At 39.6% G+C, this 19,905-nt stretch overlaps 1 protein-coding gene across 1 annotated transcript; it reads right to left on the minus strand.

Annotated features, from left to right (window-relative positions):
- Nucleotides 1-220: 220 nt before the first annotated feature.
- Nucleotides 221-18,287, minus strand: dhtkd1 (dehydrogenase E1 and transketolase domain containing 1). Its single transcript, XM_028034864.1, has 17 exons — nucleotides 18,004-18,287; nucleotides 16,833-16,985; nucleotides 14,532-14,743; nucleotides 14,247-14,441; nucleotides 13,825-14,094; nucleotides 13,113-13,284; nucleotides 12,134-12,332; nucleotides 11,221-11,533; nucleotides 11,054-11,138; nucleotides 9,946-10,085; nucleotides 9,714-9,864; nucleotides 9,537-9,643; nucleotides 7,174-7,338; nucleotides 6,999-7,081; nucleotides 5,762-5,928; nucleotides 1,084-1,169; nucleotides 221-994 (listed from the first exon to the last, which is right to left on the minus strand). The coding sequence occupies exons 1-17, from the start codon at nucleotides 18,176-18,178 to the stop codon at nucleotides 893-895; spliced, it is 2,775 nt and encodes a 924-aa protein (XP_027890665.1). The 5' UTR covers nucleotides 18,179-18,287; the 3' UTR covers nucleotides 221-892.
- Nucleotides 18,288-19,905: the final 1,618 nt, after the last annotated feature.

Below are 19,905 nucleotides of genomic sequence, written 5' to 3' on the forward strand. Positions count from 1 at the left end.
TAAATATAAATCGAATTTTCCAAGGAATAGAGTAATGTTGGGCTTTACAAGATTAAGTGCAAAAATCTATTGGTTAGTGGTAGAAAACTGACATTTTCTTTGACAATGGTGAGACATGGAGGTATTTTATTGTGAAGGGAAAACACATTCAAAGCAGTGAACTCTTATTTTCACTCTTGACTCTCAGCTGAATTTAAAGAAACAAGACAAAAAAACCCCCCATGAAAATAGATTTATTTAAAATGTTTTGCTGTATTTACATGAGCTGTTCAAGATGTCAGTCTTTTATTTCTTTACAGCCTTCGTGTAAACAAGGATAAAATCATCTCAGAACATCATCTACGTACAGAATCACAACTGCAACAGTTTTCCCTGTTTCATCAGAAAATGCTTCATCTCTTTCTGAGCTACGTTTGTTTTGCACAACGCCACACTTCCAAGATTAATGCTGCATGTCCAACGACTTAAACTGATATTTTCTGTTTTCAACAGCACAAACATGGACGCTTTTGTGTGTGACGTGACCAGAGGGGTTTGGACTCCTGAAAAAGGGAACCTGTAGAGGATTTATTTCTGCAAATGCATCCCTCCCATCATAAAAACAGAAGAGTGAGGCGTACCGTCCCTACAATCATCATGTAAACATGATCTCTAAGGCTTTGATTCAGACAATTCTAAATTCAAACACACACAAAAAAAAACTGGCGTAAAACGTGAGAACATTAAAGACAATGCTTTCAAATTACTAAAATTAACACGCTAAACTACGCGGCAACAACTCAAATTATGAACGTTATTCTCTTAAAGACATTCGTTGATTGCATTATTACCACTGACCCTGTAGTGCAGAACTGCTGCCCGTGTTCCGCTTAGTTTGGTTTCAAGCTTCACTTCAGGAAAACGTAGCTGTGAGGATGGCCTCCTGCTGCTGGTGATGAAGGGTCCCGATGCCGACGGCGGGGGCGGGAAGGGCAGGGCGACTCACCAACCGGAGCTGATGTGCAGACAGTCCGAGATGACGAGAATGAGTCGTTTGTGAAACGGAAAGATGTTCGCATTAAAAGCTACTTCACGCTACTTTACCTTGCAGGCCAGCTGCTTCTCGAACCTGGGCGCCACGAAAGACCAGGGGCCCATGTTTTGAGGTTCCTCCTGACTCCAAATAAACTCTGGGAGGAGGAGAAGAGGGAACAATTTCATTTTCTCATGGTGAATTTCTGCTGCTTCTCTTTTCTCCTTCTAAAATCAAGCTGCCTGACTTCGGTGTTTGCTGGGAACAATGCACTCAGAAAGCTGAAGTGAAACCAGGAGTTTCAAGGTTGGTTGCAAAAGGAAATGTTTGCTCAGTCACCTTGACAGCAGAAAGAAGAAGAGCTCTGTGAATACAGCGCTACACTCTGAGCAGGTAACAGGGTGTCTGCAGGTTTCAGCAAGTCAAATTTAAGACCGTTGTAATGCTGCCTTGGATTAAATTTAAAAACTTTGGTTTTTTAGGGGGTTTTTTGCATCTGGCCTTGTATGGCTTGGCAACAGAAGTGAGCCAGTGGCAAAAATAAATGTTCTCCAGCCAACTGGTGATAATTTTGCCATGATAGTGGCAACAAATCTAGCTAGCAAGGGCACATTAGCAGCTAGTTAGCAATAGCCTACAGATCCAAGATTAAACACAACAGACCTCTGATTAATGTACTTGAGGTCAAATTGAATTAAACTAATATTAGGCATTTTAAGGTATTTATTCTAGCTTAATGAATTTAAGACTTTTTAAGTCTCGTTAAGGATGCGGACACCCTTGAGAAGGTTTATCAACTTTTCCTCATGTTTATGGCGATATACTGGAAGATATTAGGTCATTTATTTTAGAAATACACACATGTGAAATGCATTTCTTTTTTTCCAAATGTGTATTTACTGCTATTTTTCATGAGAAAAGTTTTTATTTCTCTTCACATAAATAAGCAGCAGAATATGTAAAAAAAAAAAAAAAAAAAAAAATCCACAACTCTTAACTCTTCCACATGCCGACTTCTAAAGGCAGCAGGTTAAACTGAACTGTAATTTGTAGAGTTGGATGTTTTCATAGTAAAACTGCAGCATTCTCAGCAGGTTGGTGCTGTTCACACCACAGTCCCAAACTCGTGAGATATAAATTACAGCAACGTAGTCCAACTGAGATAAACTGGAGGACACTTCATCTTGAAATGTCAAGGCTGCTGCTCATAACTCACACTGGGGCTTTTCACTTTATGTGGCGTTTTGTAGAGTTGTGTTGGTTTAATAGTGGGTCACAGGGAGAGGGCCTGTCAGAAGCGAAGGTGTCCAAACCTTTTGCCAAATCGTCAAGGCCACAGTACCAAGAGCAACAAAAATATATTTTTGTATTTTTTTTTTTTAAAAACAACTTTTTTTTTTTGCCAGCTCAACAATTATAATTTTTGTGGTAAAATGTCCAAAGTTTTGACTTATTCTAGGAGGTCACACAGTTTGACAAGTGATTTTATTCTCTCGTACATTCCCAGCAACAACGCGTTGCAAAAGTTAGCAAAAGTAAATAAATCAATTAAATGCAGATTGGGCTACATCCCGGCATGTTAGCAATAATCCTGAGCTTCCAGTTACAGCACCTATTCAGCTGCAGAGAGAAGGAAAAGGTTCTAGTTTTGCTTTCCCGTCATGATGGGTGTGAGGGTGCGCAGCACATGTGGTGTGTGTGCAGCAGAAGATCCAACAACCCGACTGCAGAGTCTTGAGTCAGAGCAGCAGCTCGACAGCTGACAACGGCGAGAATTTAAGTGAGACGAGAAGCAGGAGCGCTTCCTTCTGCTGACGTAAGAGCATGTAATGCTGCTCAAACCGGATCTGCATGTGAATTTGGGATGGAAAATAAACCCCGTCTTAGTTTTAATTAATCCTAATGATCAGACAAAATCTGTGTTTTCACTGGAATTTTACCGGATCTTATTGGACATAATTAATGAGACATGGTGTTTGAAAAAGACTCTTAAACTGCAATTGAAACTGGGCCCCGCCCACTTTTATTCAAATTACCTTGAAATTACAGTTTTGGGGATTTATTTCAAATGAATACTAATTCCTCAACTCCTCAATATTACATAGCTTTCTGACATCATTTCATTTATGCTCAGACTCAGTGACAAATCTGAGTATTTTTTTATTATATACTTCGCAAGACTTCAACTTGGAGAAACACTTTTTGCACAGTAATTAAGATTTATTTATTTATTTTACAAAATTCAGTCGTATTTAACTGTTAACTCTACCAGAAAAAAAATGTACCAAAAATAAAAATACTTTTTTTTCCTTTTCAAGCATGTGACCATAAAATGACATCCAGCTTCAAGGCACTAATCAGAAACAAATGTTGAAACTTTCTTAAAAGTAAATTGGACTCTAGTTGACATATTTAACAATGCAGACAGCAATAAACATTTTTTCTTATTATTTAGTCTTTTTGATTTCTTAACCCTTTTAACAAAGACACCATCTTTTTTCCCTCCTCCACTCTGCGTGTGTCCTGGTGTGTGTGTGTGTGTGTGTGATGTATGTGTTGCACTTTAAACAGTCATGAAGCAAAAACCGTTTTACCTGGATGATAAAACTCCTTTAAAGACAGAGAGAGAGTCCAAGTTCGGTCCGTATTTCACGCCAGGAAACGATAAACAAACGCTTTGGAGGTTCTGTGAGATTTACTGGTTGGACACAGAAGCGCAGAGCGATGCTTGAGCATCAGATGCTGCTAATGAGACGACAGAAAAGTCAAAGCCTGGGCCCACGCTTGATTGATTAACGCTCTGCCTGCGCGTGTTAATGTGCAGAGTTTAGGCAGCCGATCAGACCAAATGTGCACCTGCCTGGTTTAGTTACGTCAAATGTGATTTTATCATCTCAAACAACATTTAAACCATGCAAACTCCTAAATAATGCATGCAGCTAATAAATGTAGTTGATATCTATGTTACATGTAAGAGTTTATTTTTAAATTTTTCATCAGGCTTAAAAGAAGCTGAGGCAAACTTAAATTAAATCTGTTTCCTCTCATCATTGATTTTTTTACAACATGCTAAATAATCATGCTTTTTATTTTTAAACACATTATTTGATTTTGTTAATGCTACTCTTCAGACTTTAATTTCTGTTTTACAAGAAAAATCAACCAAAGAAAGCTTTACATTTTTGGAGAAAAATTACTCCTTTCATTGGCTCCCAGCAGCTCAGAGAATCGTTTTTAAAATACTTTTGTTGATTTATAAATCACTGAACGCTTAAAGTGAAAAATACATTATCGACTTGCTGATGTTGCATCGACCTTCCAGAACTTTCCCAGAACCAGAAAGAAACAGCAGACGAGCAGAATTCAGTTTTTATGCTCCACTAATTTGACACAAACGTCCAGAAAACTGCAAAACAGCTGAAACACTGATTTCCTTTTAATCAATGTTAAAAACCCACCTGCTTGGAGATGCCTTTGATTCATAGCAAATAGAACATTGATCTTTACATCTGATGTATATTTCTCCATGATGACGGCATTTGACAAAGTGTCACATTTATTGCTTGTTTTATAATTATGTGCTAATGTGTCAAATAACCTTGACAGTGGCTGTCAAGCAATCATTTTATGTTTTCTAACCACTCTTCCACATCGAAAACGTGGACCGTCCAATAAAAATGTTATTTTTCAACCTGGATCAGATTTTAGGACATTAAACAATTGTCGATTTTAATTCTTTATGCTATTTTAAGAAGAATTTTCTTAAATTATGCTTTGAACTGTCATGTCAGAGCTGATCGAATGTCCTCTTTCATGCCATGAAAATGTTTCTGATCAGACTACAGAGCGTAAAATTAGGGCTTTTTGTAATTCAGGATGATTACAAAACACTTTATGAGATCTGTGTGAAAAAGCCACCCAGCAATGCTCCAGTTAAGAGGACAATGAGTCTAACCATGCCCTGCTCTAACAGCCTGGTCTGGAGTAAAAATGAGACACATTATCCGACTCTGATTAGAGCATTTAGAAAAAGAATTGGCCGATTTTGATTTCTGTTTTCCACTTCCCCAAAACAGCTCACAGAAACCTCCTTAAAGAGGAAGTAGTCTCTTGTAGAGTATTCGACTTTACTCATACTGTCAATTAAAAAGCTCTCGTTTGGAAAAGCTCCCCGGCAAATAGAAAATTAAACACGCTTTTTATTACCTTGATTAAAAATGTTAATGACTTTAATTTATTTTGCTAGGCAGAGCTCATCTCCCTTGTGTAGTCGTGGACAGGGCAGCACTTCCTGCTGTTGCAAAGGGGAATTCCTTTAAAAATAAAAACGGCGCAGGCAAAACACGGGACAGGTGTGCTTTTTCAAAGAGGAACCCCGAACACAAAGAGACTTCAGAAAAAAAGGTGAGCTGACGCTGAACAGGAAGCTCTCCAAGGCAGAACTACGCTCACAAAATGTACCATTTAATATGCGGCACAATGCTTCAGGCTATAAACAAATCAAAAATGCAAAACAAAACTGAAGAGAATGGTGGAAAGTACTCCATATGATTGAGATTTGGAAAAAGGAACTTGTAAATGTTCGGTTTTTAGTTGCACAGTAAATCAAAATCATGGCACAATTTGACTCGCACTCATGTGAAGATAAAGAAAAACCTCAGGTGTGATCGCATCTTTAAAGAGTGTGTTATGAGTCAAGGGTGTGTGTGTGTGTGTGTGTGTTTGTCAGCGTGCAGTGGCTCTCTCTACCTTTAGCGTTAGGATACTTTCTGAGCTCCTGCTGCAGAGGCTCGACAGGAAACGGACACAGCTCCTCCACACGGATCAGCGCCGTCTTCTGGCCAGCAGCTGACGTCTCTCTCTGTTTCAGCAGGGCATAGTAATGCTTTCCAGAGCACAGCACCACCTTCTGGACGCTAATGAGAATGAATCAGATATTTTTCAGTCCCTTCTGAGCAGTGCAACAAAAGACAGAAAAGATAGAGCTCGTGAATAAACAGCTCATGTTTTAAGTTTCGAGATTTGTACAATGCAATATTGATATATCTGTTACCTATTCCTTAAAACCATGATCAAAATCACGCATAAACCACTTTACAGCTGGTCTAAGTTGTGGTAGACAAACTTGAGTTCAGTAAAAATATGTATGTTTCTTGAAAAATGGAATTATAAAAAAACATTTTCATCCTCAACTTGCAATTTTAAAATTTTTTAATAGTTTAAAAGGCAGTTTAGGATCTCCGGTATACAGAATAGAAGAAAAGCATCTATTCATTTTCCAGAAACATGATCAAATGTTTTTAAATCTGTTTCAAGAACCTTGATGAATACAGATATCAGAGTTCAGCTGGTTCTGTTCTGACTGATGACTGAAAAATCTGATTTTTCTCCTTATTGGTGAATGCATCACCAATAAGTGCTAGTTAGAAAAAACTCTCCCTACATCTGGAAGAGACACAATGTCAGCTTCACTGAAGTGTGAAAAATTAAATCACAGGAAGCAGAGAGATGTAAGATGCTTCTTAATGAAACTTTTTATTTTCTTTCAATTTATTCCGGCTGCGACAAAGCGAGAGAGACCAAGACTTCAGTGAAACGTATTTGTAGGTCTGACACTTTTCATTGTGATGTTATAGTTTTCTTTTCATAATTTTATTCTATTCTAATTTTACATTTTTCACAGCAATTTGTTGCCGTTTCAATCTGTTTTTCAAAGTGCTACATAAATAAACTTGCCACTGACATTCAGAAAAACACTGGAAGGTTTCCACCGTCTCATCTTTTTGAGATTTCAACATCCGTCTATCATCTGATATTCTGAATTTGGAAATGTTGGAGATCTTTTAGAAATTTCAGAGCTGAGATAACTTGTTCTAGGACATAGACAAGGAGACTTAAGTCTTGACAAAACCTAAAAGTCGAGATCAAAAATCAGTCACAAAATGAAATACTCAGTTTTCCCAGTTAAAGGTCAGAGCGTGTGTACCTTTCTGCGGAGACAGAAGCATCCCCCAACACCGGCCTGAAGGACGTTCCCGGTGCCAGTTCACTCAGACTGGACACCGCTCCCTGGAGTAAACAAACATCTTTGATTACTTCTCATGGAAATACTGGAGGAAAAAGAAACAACTCGTGCTCTAAAAAGAAAAGCTTCCTCTTACAGAAAACCTGAGCAGCGTTTTGGGCCCGACCACAATGAGAGGTTTGCGGAAGTTTCGGATCATCTGTCTCCTGAGGAGGTGGAAGTACTGGGCCGGAGTGGTGGGGTTGACCACCGCCATGTTGACGGTGTCGCCGTCCACACCCTCTTCTTTACTGTCGCACATCTGACAGATAAAAGCAAATGAGCCAAGCCTGATTTCCTTCCAAAAGATGACAGGAAATGAAAAAGCACTGATGCTTAAATGTTTTATTTTACGTGATCTAAAATCTGGTGCAGAGTGAAGCTGAAACAGACTCAGCTTCAACCTGAAACCACATCTAGGCTGCCACATCCTAATCTCTGGAGGATATCTTATACATTAACCCTGAAGAGTGTAATATCTTGGCTGTACCTCCTTTACACTGATATACAAGATACATCTGAATACATTGATCACAAGAACGACTGTCATTATTTAGATTTTTTAGCAATTTGCCTAAATGTTTCTTTTTCCAGGGACAATTAATCAGACAAACGTTTGTGGGTTTATTTATAATCTATAAATTGTTTTGGATTTAAATATGTAGCGATAATGTTTGGATAAATGTCCCTTAGCATGTTGCAGGGATACCGCTTTTTTTTGTAGCAATCAGCGAGCCTCTGTCATGAAGCAGGATGGAAATTTGTTCACTCTTCTTGGCAGGTTTTTCACTGTGTTTGTGATTGACTTGGAGGTTCCTGGAAGCCAAACAAATTTATTCCATCTGAAAATGACAGTTTAGGTCAAGGGGCTGAAATTTGGGCATAAATGGGTCTTTCAACAACACAATAATCCCAAACAGAGAAAACCCTCAAATCTAATAAACATGTATGAGTTATGCTTAAATTCCTGGTCCACAATAAGAAGACAATGCATTTACTAATTCTGCAAAGAAGAACGGAAACCATCTAGTTAGATTTTCCAGTAACACTTTATCTGAAAGCGTGTGCAGAAGACAGACATCATACAGTCATAAACATGACACACCTGTTATGAACATGAAGAAGTCTTCATGATTGTTTAGGACTGCTGTCACAAAGTGTCATTCAGTAAATAATAGGGAAGCCGATTTTATCCACCGATCTTATCTAGGTTGGAAAAGGTCTAAGAATCAACCACTGTCCTCTTTTGCTCTCCGGTGAGAAAGGTTTGACTGACAGACTGGCCCACCAAGTTATGTCTGCACATTTACAATTAACAATAGTCACCCCACTGTTGACCACTCAACAACTTTCTTGCTTTATTGAGCAACATTTCAGATCAAAGAAATTTGTATCGGCTAAAATCGGAATTGGCAGTTTTAGCTTTTTAAAAGATCGGTAATCGTGATCGGCCAGAAAACTGCATCCGGTGCACCCCTAGTAAATAATGACACTTTTATTGCAAAGTTGTACTAAAACTTGCATTAAAAGTCCAATAAAAGTGTCAACTTTGCATCAAAGGTGTTATTTTTTACCAAATGACACTTCACACATTCATGAAGACTCCTTTATTTCCATAACAGGTATTATATAATTTTTATGACAGTATTATGTCAGTCTTATGCACACCACGTCAAATAAAGTGTTACCAATTTTCCTGTTGTAGCGATTAATGCAAACCTATAGTGAGGAAATTGGGAGTAATGTTTGACAACAGTTTAAAATTTGACAAACAGGCTGATCACGTTGCCAGAGAAAACTGCATCTGGCTCCGACTTCTTATTTCTGTCATTTTTTTTACAAGCATGTTACCCAGTCAGAGCTCTTTGTTCTAATGACCTGGAAGACCACAGGTCAAAGTTCAAACAGTGGGGTAACTGTTCATTTGCTGCAGCTGGTCCAAAGCTGTTGAATTTATGTACCGTTTGAATTGCGGACCATCAATGATCTATTTTTGTTGAATGCTCAGCTAAAAACGCAGCTGCAGTTAGCACATAGTAGCTAGACCTGACCTTGCTGTTTTGAGACTATTTTCAAGTCATATAACTATAAGTAAAGGTAACATTACATTCTAATTCTATCCAAAATAAATCAACAACACAAACCACAAATAAAATAAATTATGAAGTCTCTGTGAGCAAAATTGTCCTTCAAAAAAGGGACCAAAGCACCAGACTGACGACTTTAGTCATCCAGTTTTTGTAGAAAGAGAGAAAAGAGAGAAGCTATAAATGGAAATTATTGATCTTGTTTTAATTTATCATGCGATTAATTGATCTATCACTGAATAGTAGCACCTTTACACTTCTGTGATTCTGCTCATTTTGATTCAGCACAATTTTATAAAATCCAACTACAAATCTGTAAAATGTTGTTTTAAATGTCTGCATTTAAAAGCGTGACATGAACGCAGAGCTGCACCTGGAGGAAGCGCTCCATGCGGCAGGACGAGTGTTCGGGTCCGGCTCCGTCGTAGCCGTGAGGCAGCAGGATCACCATCCCACACTGGAGCAGCCACTTGGCTTCACCTGCAAACCAAACAGCCAAATCAGTCGCGTTTCACTTCACCTTAGCGGGAGTAATTTAACCGAGGCCGACCTCCTGAGATGAAAGTATCGAAGATGATCTGAGCCCCGTTGAAGAAATCCCCGAACTGCGCCTCCCAGATGGGCAGCAGCTTGGGCTGGGCGATGCTCATGCCGTACTCGAACCCGAGCACCGCCTCCTCCGACAGCGGGCTGTTGCACACCTGAACGCATAAGATTGTTTTCCAAAGCAAAAACATGTCCTGACTGGTCTCCAAACTGTAGTAAGTTTTTATTATTTTTACCTCGAGAAATCCCGCCTGCTGGGAGCTGATGTGGTTCAGAGGAACGTAGGTGTCGTTGGTGTCCTGACACACCAGCATGGCGTGTCGCTGGCTGAACGTGCCTCGTCCGACGTCCTGGCCGCTTATTCGGATATGAAAGCCTGCAACATTTATAAATCAATATTTACACCGAAGAGAAAATGTTACCAAGTCGTTTTGTCTCGTTTCTAGTGCAAATATATCAGCACACTTAAATTGAGACAAAAATAACTTAAACGTAACTTTTCAGCAAGACCATTTCCACTGGCAGAGTTTTTCATTAAAAACAAGAAATATGTCAAGAAAAATTCTTTAAGTTTATATTCAAGAATTATTGACTTACAAGTGAAAAGTTGCTGAAAAGTTGTGTTAGTTTTCTCTTATTTCAATTGTACCATCACCATTCAAAGAGCCATTTTTGCCCCAAATCCAGCTAAATAAAACTCACATAGAGTCACAAGTGTTACATGAACATTTGATAAAAGACCATTTTTAATCTTTGACACATATCTACTATGGCAAATTTGTTATTTTTAAAAAACCTCCATTTTATTTCTATTTTTTGGTTTTAATATACAATAAAACCCCAACATTTTTTTGCAAAAAGAGATACCAATGGTAATATTGGCAAAAAAAGACAAAAAGGACATTGTTTTCCACCTAATGACATGAAAATTAGATGTAAAAATGTTGATAATTTTAGCATCATTGTGTTGTGGAAATTCAACTAAATTATTAAAACAAAAAACAGTAAAATTAGTACAACTTCCTTCTTCACAAAATGTAAAGAAAATGGAGTGACATCAAATTTTAGCAGTTGGAGGATTTCACTCAGTAAATGGTAAAATTTGTTCTTAAATCTATGCTTAATAGTAATAGTTGTTTATATTTATAATTTTCCATCATCTGTACTAAGAGCCATTGTGGAAGGTCCAAAGAGTCACTTGTGGCTCCAGAGCCGCAGGTTGCAGACCCCTGTACTAAGCTATTGGTAATGGGATTTAGACAAAAATAATTGGTAAGTTTTAGATTTTTGCAGTGTTAGCAAAACACAAACACTCAAAGGGAAACGCTGTAAAGGCAAACACACCCTGGCAGAGCAAAGAGCCGAAAGCCAGGGCCTCCGCTGTCGACCAGTCCAGCTTGGTTCCCTCCTCCAACTTTTGCAACCGAGCCTGAGTTCAGAAAGAAAACAAGACAAAAGCGCTCAGCCTGCGAAGCCAGAATGAGACCCTCCGGCCGAGACCACTGCTGTACCTGTACGTGGGTCTTTAGGAGGTGGTTGTGCAAGCAGATTTGTTCGGGGATGTCAACGGACTTCGCTCCGACGAACTGCAGCAGCTGGGCGGGGACGCCCGTGTCCCAGGTGGTCACTCTGGCCTGGGGCTCCACCAGGTCCCCCCAGCGGCCCTGTAGGTTGGTGGGCGGGGGGCTGTACAGGGTCATGCCGGACAGCTTGTCGTTGAGCGTGCCGTAGTAGCTGGACTTGATCTCTGCTCGCTCTGCCTCCGTCATCAGACCCTCAGATATCAGCTGGTCCGAGTAGGAGTCGGGGACACTCTGGCGCGATCTGAGAGGAGGAAAAGAGACACAAAGAAGAGATTTACAGACAGTGAATTCATGTCTGTCTGTCATGTAGGCCTGTCTGTCGCAATAACCGATTTCAATGGACAATAAATTGTCCGAGAAAGTACTGCGTTTAATGTTAATACTGTCATTTTGAGGCCATTTTTGACTATTATAATAATAATAATGGCATATTAAAGCAAGTGCACCCTCTCAAAGACCAAAACAAATTATTTCTAAAGAACATTTAATGTTGCAGCTGGAAAACATGTTAAATGTCCAAAATAGACAAACAAAACAACTGAAACAACAATAATGGTAATGTGTTATGAAGTCTAAATGTCTCAGAAAATATTAACCATTCAGCCTAGATAGAGACAACAGGCAAAATGACAGGTATAGTTAAAAGATAAAAAATTAGGTGCAAGCTATTTTGTTCTGGGTGCTTTTTCAAAATTGTGGCAATAATAAATAAAAGAGAGCATCTCTGATGATCCAGCCGGAAATCGTCGAGCTCATCGTATTTGATCGTGTGATTACTTATTTATGTCTTATTGAGACAGACTTACTCAACCGTTGACCCATGAGGTAAAAATGGACCGACCTAATGATCTTGTACATGGCCGGGTTGGTGAAGAACGGCTCATCCAGCTCGTTGTGGCCCCACTGACGGTAGCAGATCAGGTCCAGGATGATGTCCCTTCTGAACTGCCGCTGGTAGTCCACAGCCAGCCTGGCGGCTCGCAGAACTTCCTCTGCATCGTCACCGTTCACATGAATCACTGCACAGTTCACCATCTTACCTTCGGAAAAGAAAAACACCTGGATGTTTTGCTTTATTTTGATCAAGGCTGAAACGATAAACCGGCTTAATCGTGATGGATCGATTATGGAAATAACCATCAACTAATTTAGTAATCAGTTAATCATTACCTGAGTATACAGACTCAAAAAAACCACATGCTCAGAGCAGTAATTAAGATTATAACAAGTAAAATTTTACAAAAAAATACAAGCATTTTGAATTTAAGATAATAAAAAACACTTTGTCTGTAAATCTGTTCTATCCAGAACTCTTCAAGTGGAGGTTTTAGCTTCACTCACTTTGTAAAAAAAACCCAAAAAGGTTAATATTGCATATATTAATTAATATTAATTAATAATGCATTAATCCAAAAAACCAACAGAGCCGCCCTGCACTGTACTGATGTTAAATCAAGCAGAAAGGACTGAGCTTTTCACATGTCGATGTTAGAAAGTATTTTTCTATCTGCCGATGCGTCCTTCTCTCCAAAAATCAAGCATTCACTGAAGGAATGCTGTTATCGCATTTTAGGCAAGGCATTGTTGTTTTCTTATTCAAAAAGGAACTAAAATTACTTATTTATTTGCATATTTCAATGCATTGCCAATATTTTATAAAAAGGCTTAAACAAAACAAAAAGAAACCAACAAAACATGCTATTTTTTATTTGTTATCATATAATATCATATAATAATGATAACTAAAATTACTGTTAGCTGCAGACCTAATTTTGAACCATCTATTTGCTCTGCAGACTCAGCTTGAGAGTTTAACTCACCAACGTCGCTGCAGTACAGAGAGGATCTTCCTCTGTCTGACGGAGTGGTGTAGCCCACTTGGTTGTTCACTACGAGGTGAATGCTGCCGCCCACTCTGTAGTGAGGTAAGTTTGAAAGGGTCAGCGTTTCTGGAACGATTCCCTGGCCGGTAAATGACCCGTCACCGTGAACCTGGAAATAAAACAAATATAACAAACTACCAGGAAGATTGAACAGTACAGAAAGTTACAAAAAGGACATCTTTGTAACTTTCTGTATGCTAAAGTGACTAAATACTTTAGTCACTTTAGCATACAGCACCATAGTGAAGATGTGCAAAAAGCCTTAAAATAAGCTATGCTTTTATGACTGTAGCAAATTCTCTTTACCAAAGTATTGAAAAAAGGAGAAAAAGTGAGACGAGACTATTTGGTAGAGATTTTTTGCTGATAAATAAGCCTGTGTCGGCCTGAATCAATCTGTCGATTGGAACTCACGGGCTAAAGGCAAAATAGCATCTCATGTTTGAGATTTTAGACAATATTTTTCTTCTAGAGTTTTATTTTTCTCTCAACAAGAGTTCTGAAATGTGTTGAAGATTTTTACCAGTCTTAAAATCTTGATGCAGGATTTTCCAGCTATGAATTTTTAACTTTCCCACTTGGATCGGACTAATCAGCAGCAGATATTCAGGACTATTGCCGTCTGTGCTTAAATGCATGCTGCAAGTACCTGCAGACAGATGACCTGGTCCCCAGGGTAGGCGCCCTCCTCAGGCGAATAGTCTCCCTCTTCCCTCAGCTGCTGCCTCGCTCTCGTTTTGCCCTGGGCCACCGGGTTGATGGCCTCCAGGTGAGATGGGTTGGGCAGCATCGTGACGTGAAGAGGGTGCCCTGCTCCCATGTCTAACTCCACAGAGGAGGTGAGATGAGAGAGAACGTCGCCGATAGCGGGGGAGGTGTCGGGGAACTCGCTGAGTCCACGCATCTTACGGAACATGAGCTGCAGGGGGGAAGCAACGAGAACAACCTGCTTTAGCGCGATTACGGCTTCCAGCTTGGAAGCAAACTGTGACTTTATTGTAGCTGAGCAATCTGAGCGTTGTCATGGTTGCCCTGTAGCTACAATGTTTTCTTTAATCACATCTCTCTGACCTCTGGTGGGAACTTCAGCAGGCCTGTCAGGAGGTTGAGGCGGCCTCTGTGGGGCATCCCGATGACGACGTCTGTCACGCCGCTGTGGGCCGACTGGTGGAAGAGCTCATAGAAAAATCCCATCATGCTCTCTGCTCCTTCTCCTCCGTAGCGCTTCACAGTAGCAAATTTAGTGGCCAGGAAATGGTCAAACTCCTACACACAGGGGGGGGAAGCCAAAACATTTCTTTATTTCCCCACCAGACTGGATGCAGGTGATACCTGCTCACCTCCTCTTAGACCTACCTGAGACTCCAGCATTAGCTTAGCCAGGTGCTTCTTCTCCTCTGGAGAGAAGCCTTCCCTCTTGAGCTCCTCGAAGCGGTCGGCAAACCACTCCCTCTCCTCCAGACTGCTCAGCTGGCCGACCTCCACGGACAGGTGGCCGCAGTAGACCTGCTCCAGGTAGGTCTGGACCTCCTCCGCCGAGGCCTGAGCCTTCCCAAAGTGACGCAGGCCTTAGCAAGGAAGAACACACATCGTTTACCTGAAGACTAGGTCTGCGCATAAGCAGAGAAAAGGGAAACAAAACCTTAAAGATTGAAAAGCTTGAAACAGCGTTTCAATTGGTTTTAGTAAGTTGGAAAAATGTTCTATTTAACTTAATGTTTAAAAATGAAGACATCTCTCTCAAAACTAAATGCAATTCAAGAGACAGCTAGAACAACCTGATCATATTATATAATCATATCTATTTTAAGATAAATTCAGTTTCAGGAAATATTAATTTCATTTACTTGAAAAAAACAAATCTAATATTACTTGACTAAACAGGTATTTCAAACTACCTTTGATAATTTTGTAAATTAAGCCTAAGTCAGTCCTCTGAAACGCTTCGTTCTGCAACAAATTTACACAAGTTATTTGGTTACACTTAAAAGCCAACAAATTGTTCCTGAATACTTTACCACTGCGATGTTTGTTCTGCTCACTGAATTTTATCATAAATTCACAATGTGCTGTATATGACAAATAAATATTGAAATAATTACATATGCACATGCTTCTCATTTGATCTCATTGTACACGGCAAATAAATTATAATTCTAAAATAATGTGTTCTATTTTTTTCCTTCATTTTCTGCATGTAACTACAATGTATTTCATAATTTGAAAATACATTTCATGTATGTCTGTTATTTACTTTGGTACATAAATATACATAAAGTAAATATATACTTTCCTCATTTATAGAATCATGTTTTTTTTTGACTGCTGATAACATCTTTTTTCCTTTGTGTTTATTTGGTTGTAACTTGGGTCAAAGCTAAGAGCTTCAGATGGAAATTTAGATTTTTTTTCTTTGTGTGACGCTTTAATTTAAAGCATAAATATAAGCTCATTTGGAAAGAAGAAGTAAGCCTGTCACAATATGTTTTGCTGGACGATAAATTGCCCCAGAACTTATTGTGATAAACAATAATATTGTTGTTTTGAAATCATTTTCAAGTAATATAATAGACATAATGGCATAAAAATGCAAGAAAACGTTCTCAATGATCAATAAACTTTCAATTATAATGAACATTTAAACACTGGAACAGAGAAACGACAAATAAATTGCATTATAAAGTCTCTGTGAACAAAATTATCTTTCAAAAAAAGGGATAGTTGAGACCAAAACACCAGACTGAAGACTTCTATCATTTGGTTTTTGGTAAAAAAGAAAGAGAAAAGATTAAAACAATAAATCAAGTAAGTGAAAATTATGGTGTTTCTTTTCATTTATCGTACGATTAATTGATTTATTTGAAAGACGTTTCAAATATGTTTGTATTTGTAGCAACAAAACCTCACCACACTCAACCCAGACATACGTCTCCGAAAGAAAAGAGATGGAGAAAAATTTTAAAGCCTTCATGGACGGGTTTCCTTGTGGAGTTATTGTGCAACATGAAGGAGAAGCAGATCTTGACGATTACACAAATATGCCAGAGAGAAACCTGAGACCTTGTCAAGCATACTATCTAGACGGAACAATAGATATCTTCAAGACTTTATTTGGCAATTTCACAAGTTTATCAACTTAACATAAAAATCAGAATGTATCTTTTATTAAACGTTTTTTGAATAGTTATTTGTCTACAACTAGCAGTAGACAAAACGTGAAGCAAGTCCGGGCTGGTACTTTCTGAAACGGGTTGGTGAGTTAATCCTTTCCTAAGGTGCAGGGATTCAATCATTTGTTTTGTTCGCCCATCCTTGACAACGCAAGCACCTAGATAACACTTTAACTTCCTTAATCTAAAAAGTAGACAGAAAAAAAAGGAAAATAGAAATGTGGCATTAAAGACACCTGGAATGAGTGACATCAAATCCTACCTGAAACTCCTGGCTGAGCGTAAATACAGTAAATTATTATTCATGCAGGCAGTGAAGACACACGCTGTCATTCAACAGCTGGTTCTTCCTCAATATTTCCATGAAGTCCAACATTTGATGTTCAGAAGTGAAGCAAGACACAAACAGCTACAGAGTCTGAAAAAACATATTCCTGAATGTGTGTACGACACGACCCTGACTTCTGTAGGTCTCTATGAAACTTACCTGACGTGTTGAGCGTTCCAGTGACGGCACCGGCCAGCATGTCTATCTCCGGGACATGGTCCACGACAGGCTGCTGAGGTAGTAGGGGGTTAATTTTAGCAGCCTTGTGTCCATGTGTTCTGTACGCCTCCACCAGGCGGGCGAGACCATGATCTGAGCAGAGAACAAAAAAAACATGCTGCAACTAAGTACGGGTGAAGCCAGAAAGGTTTGGACAGGGTGGAGGATATACCAGAATATAATGATCTTTATAAAGTATGCTGCTAAGGTTGAACGTAAAATGTATTCATTAAAAACAAATACTGAATCTAGCATGAATAAATACATGTAATTTGATCTCTTACATAACTGCAGAAAAATATGACGCATACGCATGCTTCTCAAAAGGTTTTTCAGTTATTCGGTTCAAAAAGCTCACAATATTTAAAGCATTTATTTCTGCTAAATCTGACGACCACAATGAAGCTTGAATTCATGAATGAATCAAAATTCATTTTCCCTGAAAGTCTGATTGCACTAAAAAGCAGTTTTAATAGAAGGGTTTATGTTACGCTCATACTTGGTTTAATGGCCACTGTGTCTGACTGGCCAGCAAACTGTACTGACAATCTCCATAAACAATCTGAGGCATTGCAAAGAGGAGGATGACAAACATCAGATAAAGCTTAGATGAAGGCTGCTGTCAAGGAGGTGTTAAGAGTTAACACCTGAGCAAAACCACAGACTGATCCACACTGCACTCATGCAGTAATCCATGTGAAAAGAAGCCCAGATTAAAAGATTTTCACCATGTCACAAAATGCGCCACTAAATAAACATTCCTCTTTTTCTTCTCCCATCAGTCTGTGCGTAATGAACCTATACAGGTTTTATATTTGGACTGAATAAAAATGAAATAACTGTAAAGTCCAGTGAAGAGGGTCATCGTCGCCCCCTATATCCCCCTTGCTGTCGCCTCTGCTCTGAAGAAGAAACTCGACTCTTCCTCATAAACACAAGTGCACTGCAGCTAGCTGCCTACAACACACGAAGAGCTAGCTCGAGTGGGTGATGCTCAGATCAATACATCACCCAAAGACAAATAATTAGCACACATTTCACGACTGTAGCCTCCATCTATCCCCTCCACGTCCTTATCGGCTCTCCGTGTTGTAATTCAACCCGTACCGACCTTGGTTCAGTGCAGCGATGCGGTCCCTCTGTGACTGGTTGCGCTCCCCGGCGAGCCGCTTCGGTCGGTACCCGTACACCCCTCTCTCGGTGTGATAGTGGCAGGCGAAGAGTTGCCTAGCAGCACTTGGTGGGAGTCTGCTCAGAGACCTTTTCAGGAAAAACACGGCCGACATGTTTCGAGTAGTAAATGTTTAATCCCCCCAGCGTGACAGTGGCTCTCCCCAAGCCGCAGGGCTACAAGACGGCGGCCATTACTGCCGTCGTACTGAGAGGAGATGCTGCGCCGGCTACCGATTGGCCGAAAGGCATGGACACGTTTCACAACGACTCAACATCGAAATCCATCCATCCATCCATCCATTTCATTTTCTGTTCACCCTTGTCCCTAATGGGGTCGGAAGGGTTGCTGGTGCCTATCTCCAGCTACGTTCCGGGCGAGAGGCGGGGTTCACCCTGGACAGGTCGCCAGTCTGTCGCAGGATCGAAATCCATATTTTTATTTTATTATTCAGGACAAATATTACATCTAGAACCGACCCTACGTTGTCGTGTTTCTGCTTATTAGAAGACGCGTGTATTTGATGCGACCACCTGAGTTAACGTACGTCTGATGCGTTCAGGTGCCCCTTGAAATTTCTATACCACTCTCTCCCCCTCCCCACTTTCAGTTCAATGTTCCGCTCCGCTCCTGGTTGTATGTTTACATTTCTTAGACCAGCGGTCGGCAACCCAAAAGGTTGAAAGAGCCACATTGGACCAAAAAAATAAATAAATAAATAATCTGTCTGGAGCCGCAAAAACGTAGCAGCCTTATATAAGGCTTATAATGAAGGCAAAACTGGCTATAAGTGTTTATATTAGCCTATCATCAAAACCACTAAGTGCGTACATTCATGAGCATTCATGATTAAATGTTTATTTTCCCCTGCTGTCCCAAATGCAGTTTCCATAACAACGATCGCTCTTTGTAAATAATCACGTTAAGTGTGTGAACGAAAAAAAACAAACAAAACGGAACGTGCTTAACGTGCCACTTCTCTGGGCAACAAACGGAGTGCAATAAAACGCAACCTGCAGTTATAAAATAAAACAACTGCAGCCTTTTGAAAAGATAAAATATATCATATTAAATTAATACGGTTTAAGTTTGATTTCTGTGCAAATGCCAAGCAAGTCAGTGCAATGGTAAAACACAGCAGCACTCTTCTTTTTTGACGCACAACATCCTCCGAGGTAAGAGGGTGTTCAACATCCTCTTACCTCGGAGGATGTTAAACACAATAATATCGCTAAGTGTCATTCTAAATATATACTGACAAAAATCACTAATCAATGTATAAATATGTGCCTGTGGTAGGATTGTGTTCTTACGTGTTTAATGCGACTTCTTTTTACGGACATCACTGGACAGCTTCTCGGGCTTGTAAGAAGTAACTTTAATCTTGACGCCTTCCCTGGAAATGTCTTTCCACATTACCATATTTTTCGGACTATAAGCCGCTACTTTCCCCCACGCTTTGAACCATGCTGCTTATAGCCCGGTGCGGCTTATACATGTACTTTCCAGTTTAGATTTTTTTGTTTGTTTTAAAAAAAAAAATGTGTAGGTGCACAGTAAAGTGCGCTCTACAGTCCAGAAAGTATGTTTTTTTGTTATTTGACAACTTCTCGCTACAGAGCAAACATTCAGGTAGTCCTTCCGCATTGGCAATGAATGCAAATGATTCGGTCCAAGAATTGTAGAATCTCTCCTCAGCTATTTTTCTCTTCCCACCAGGCACCCGTCGATTTGTTTACAACAGCCATGCGCCCCGCCCGGCTGAAAGAGGAAATGTTGAAATTTTATATTTATTCTACACATTTTTAGAGCATTGGAAAACATTTGTGTCACATTTGTCTC

Source organism: Xiphophorus couchianus, chromosome 2 (genome assembly GCF_001444195.1).
Source record: "Xiphophorus couchianus chromosome 2, X_couchianus-1.0, whole genome shotgun sequence".
In the NCBI taxonomy this organism is placed as follows: Eukaryota; Metazoa; Chordata; class Actinopteri; order Cyprinodontiformes; family Poeciliidae; genus Xiphophorus; species Xiphophorus couchianus.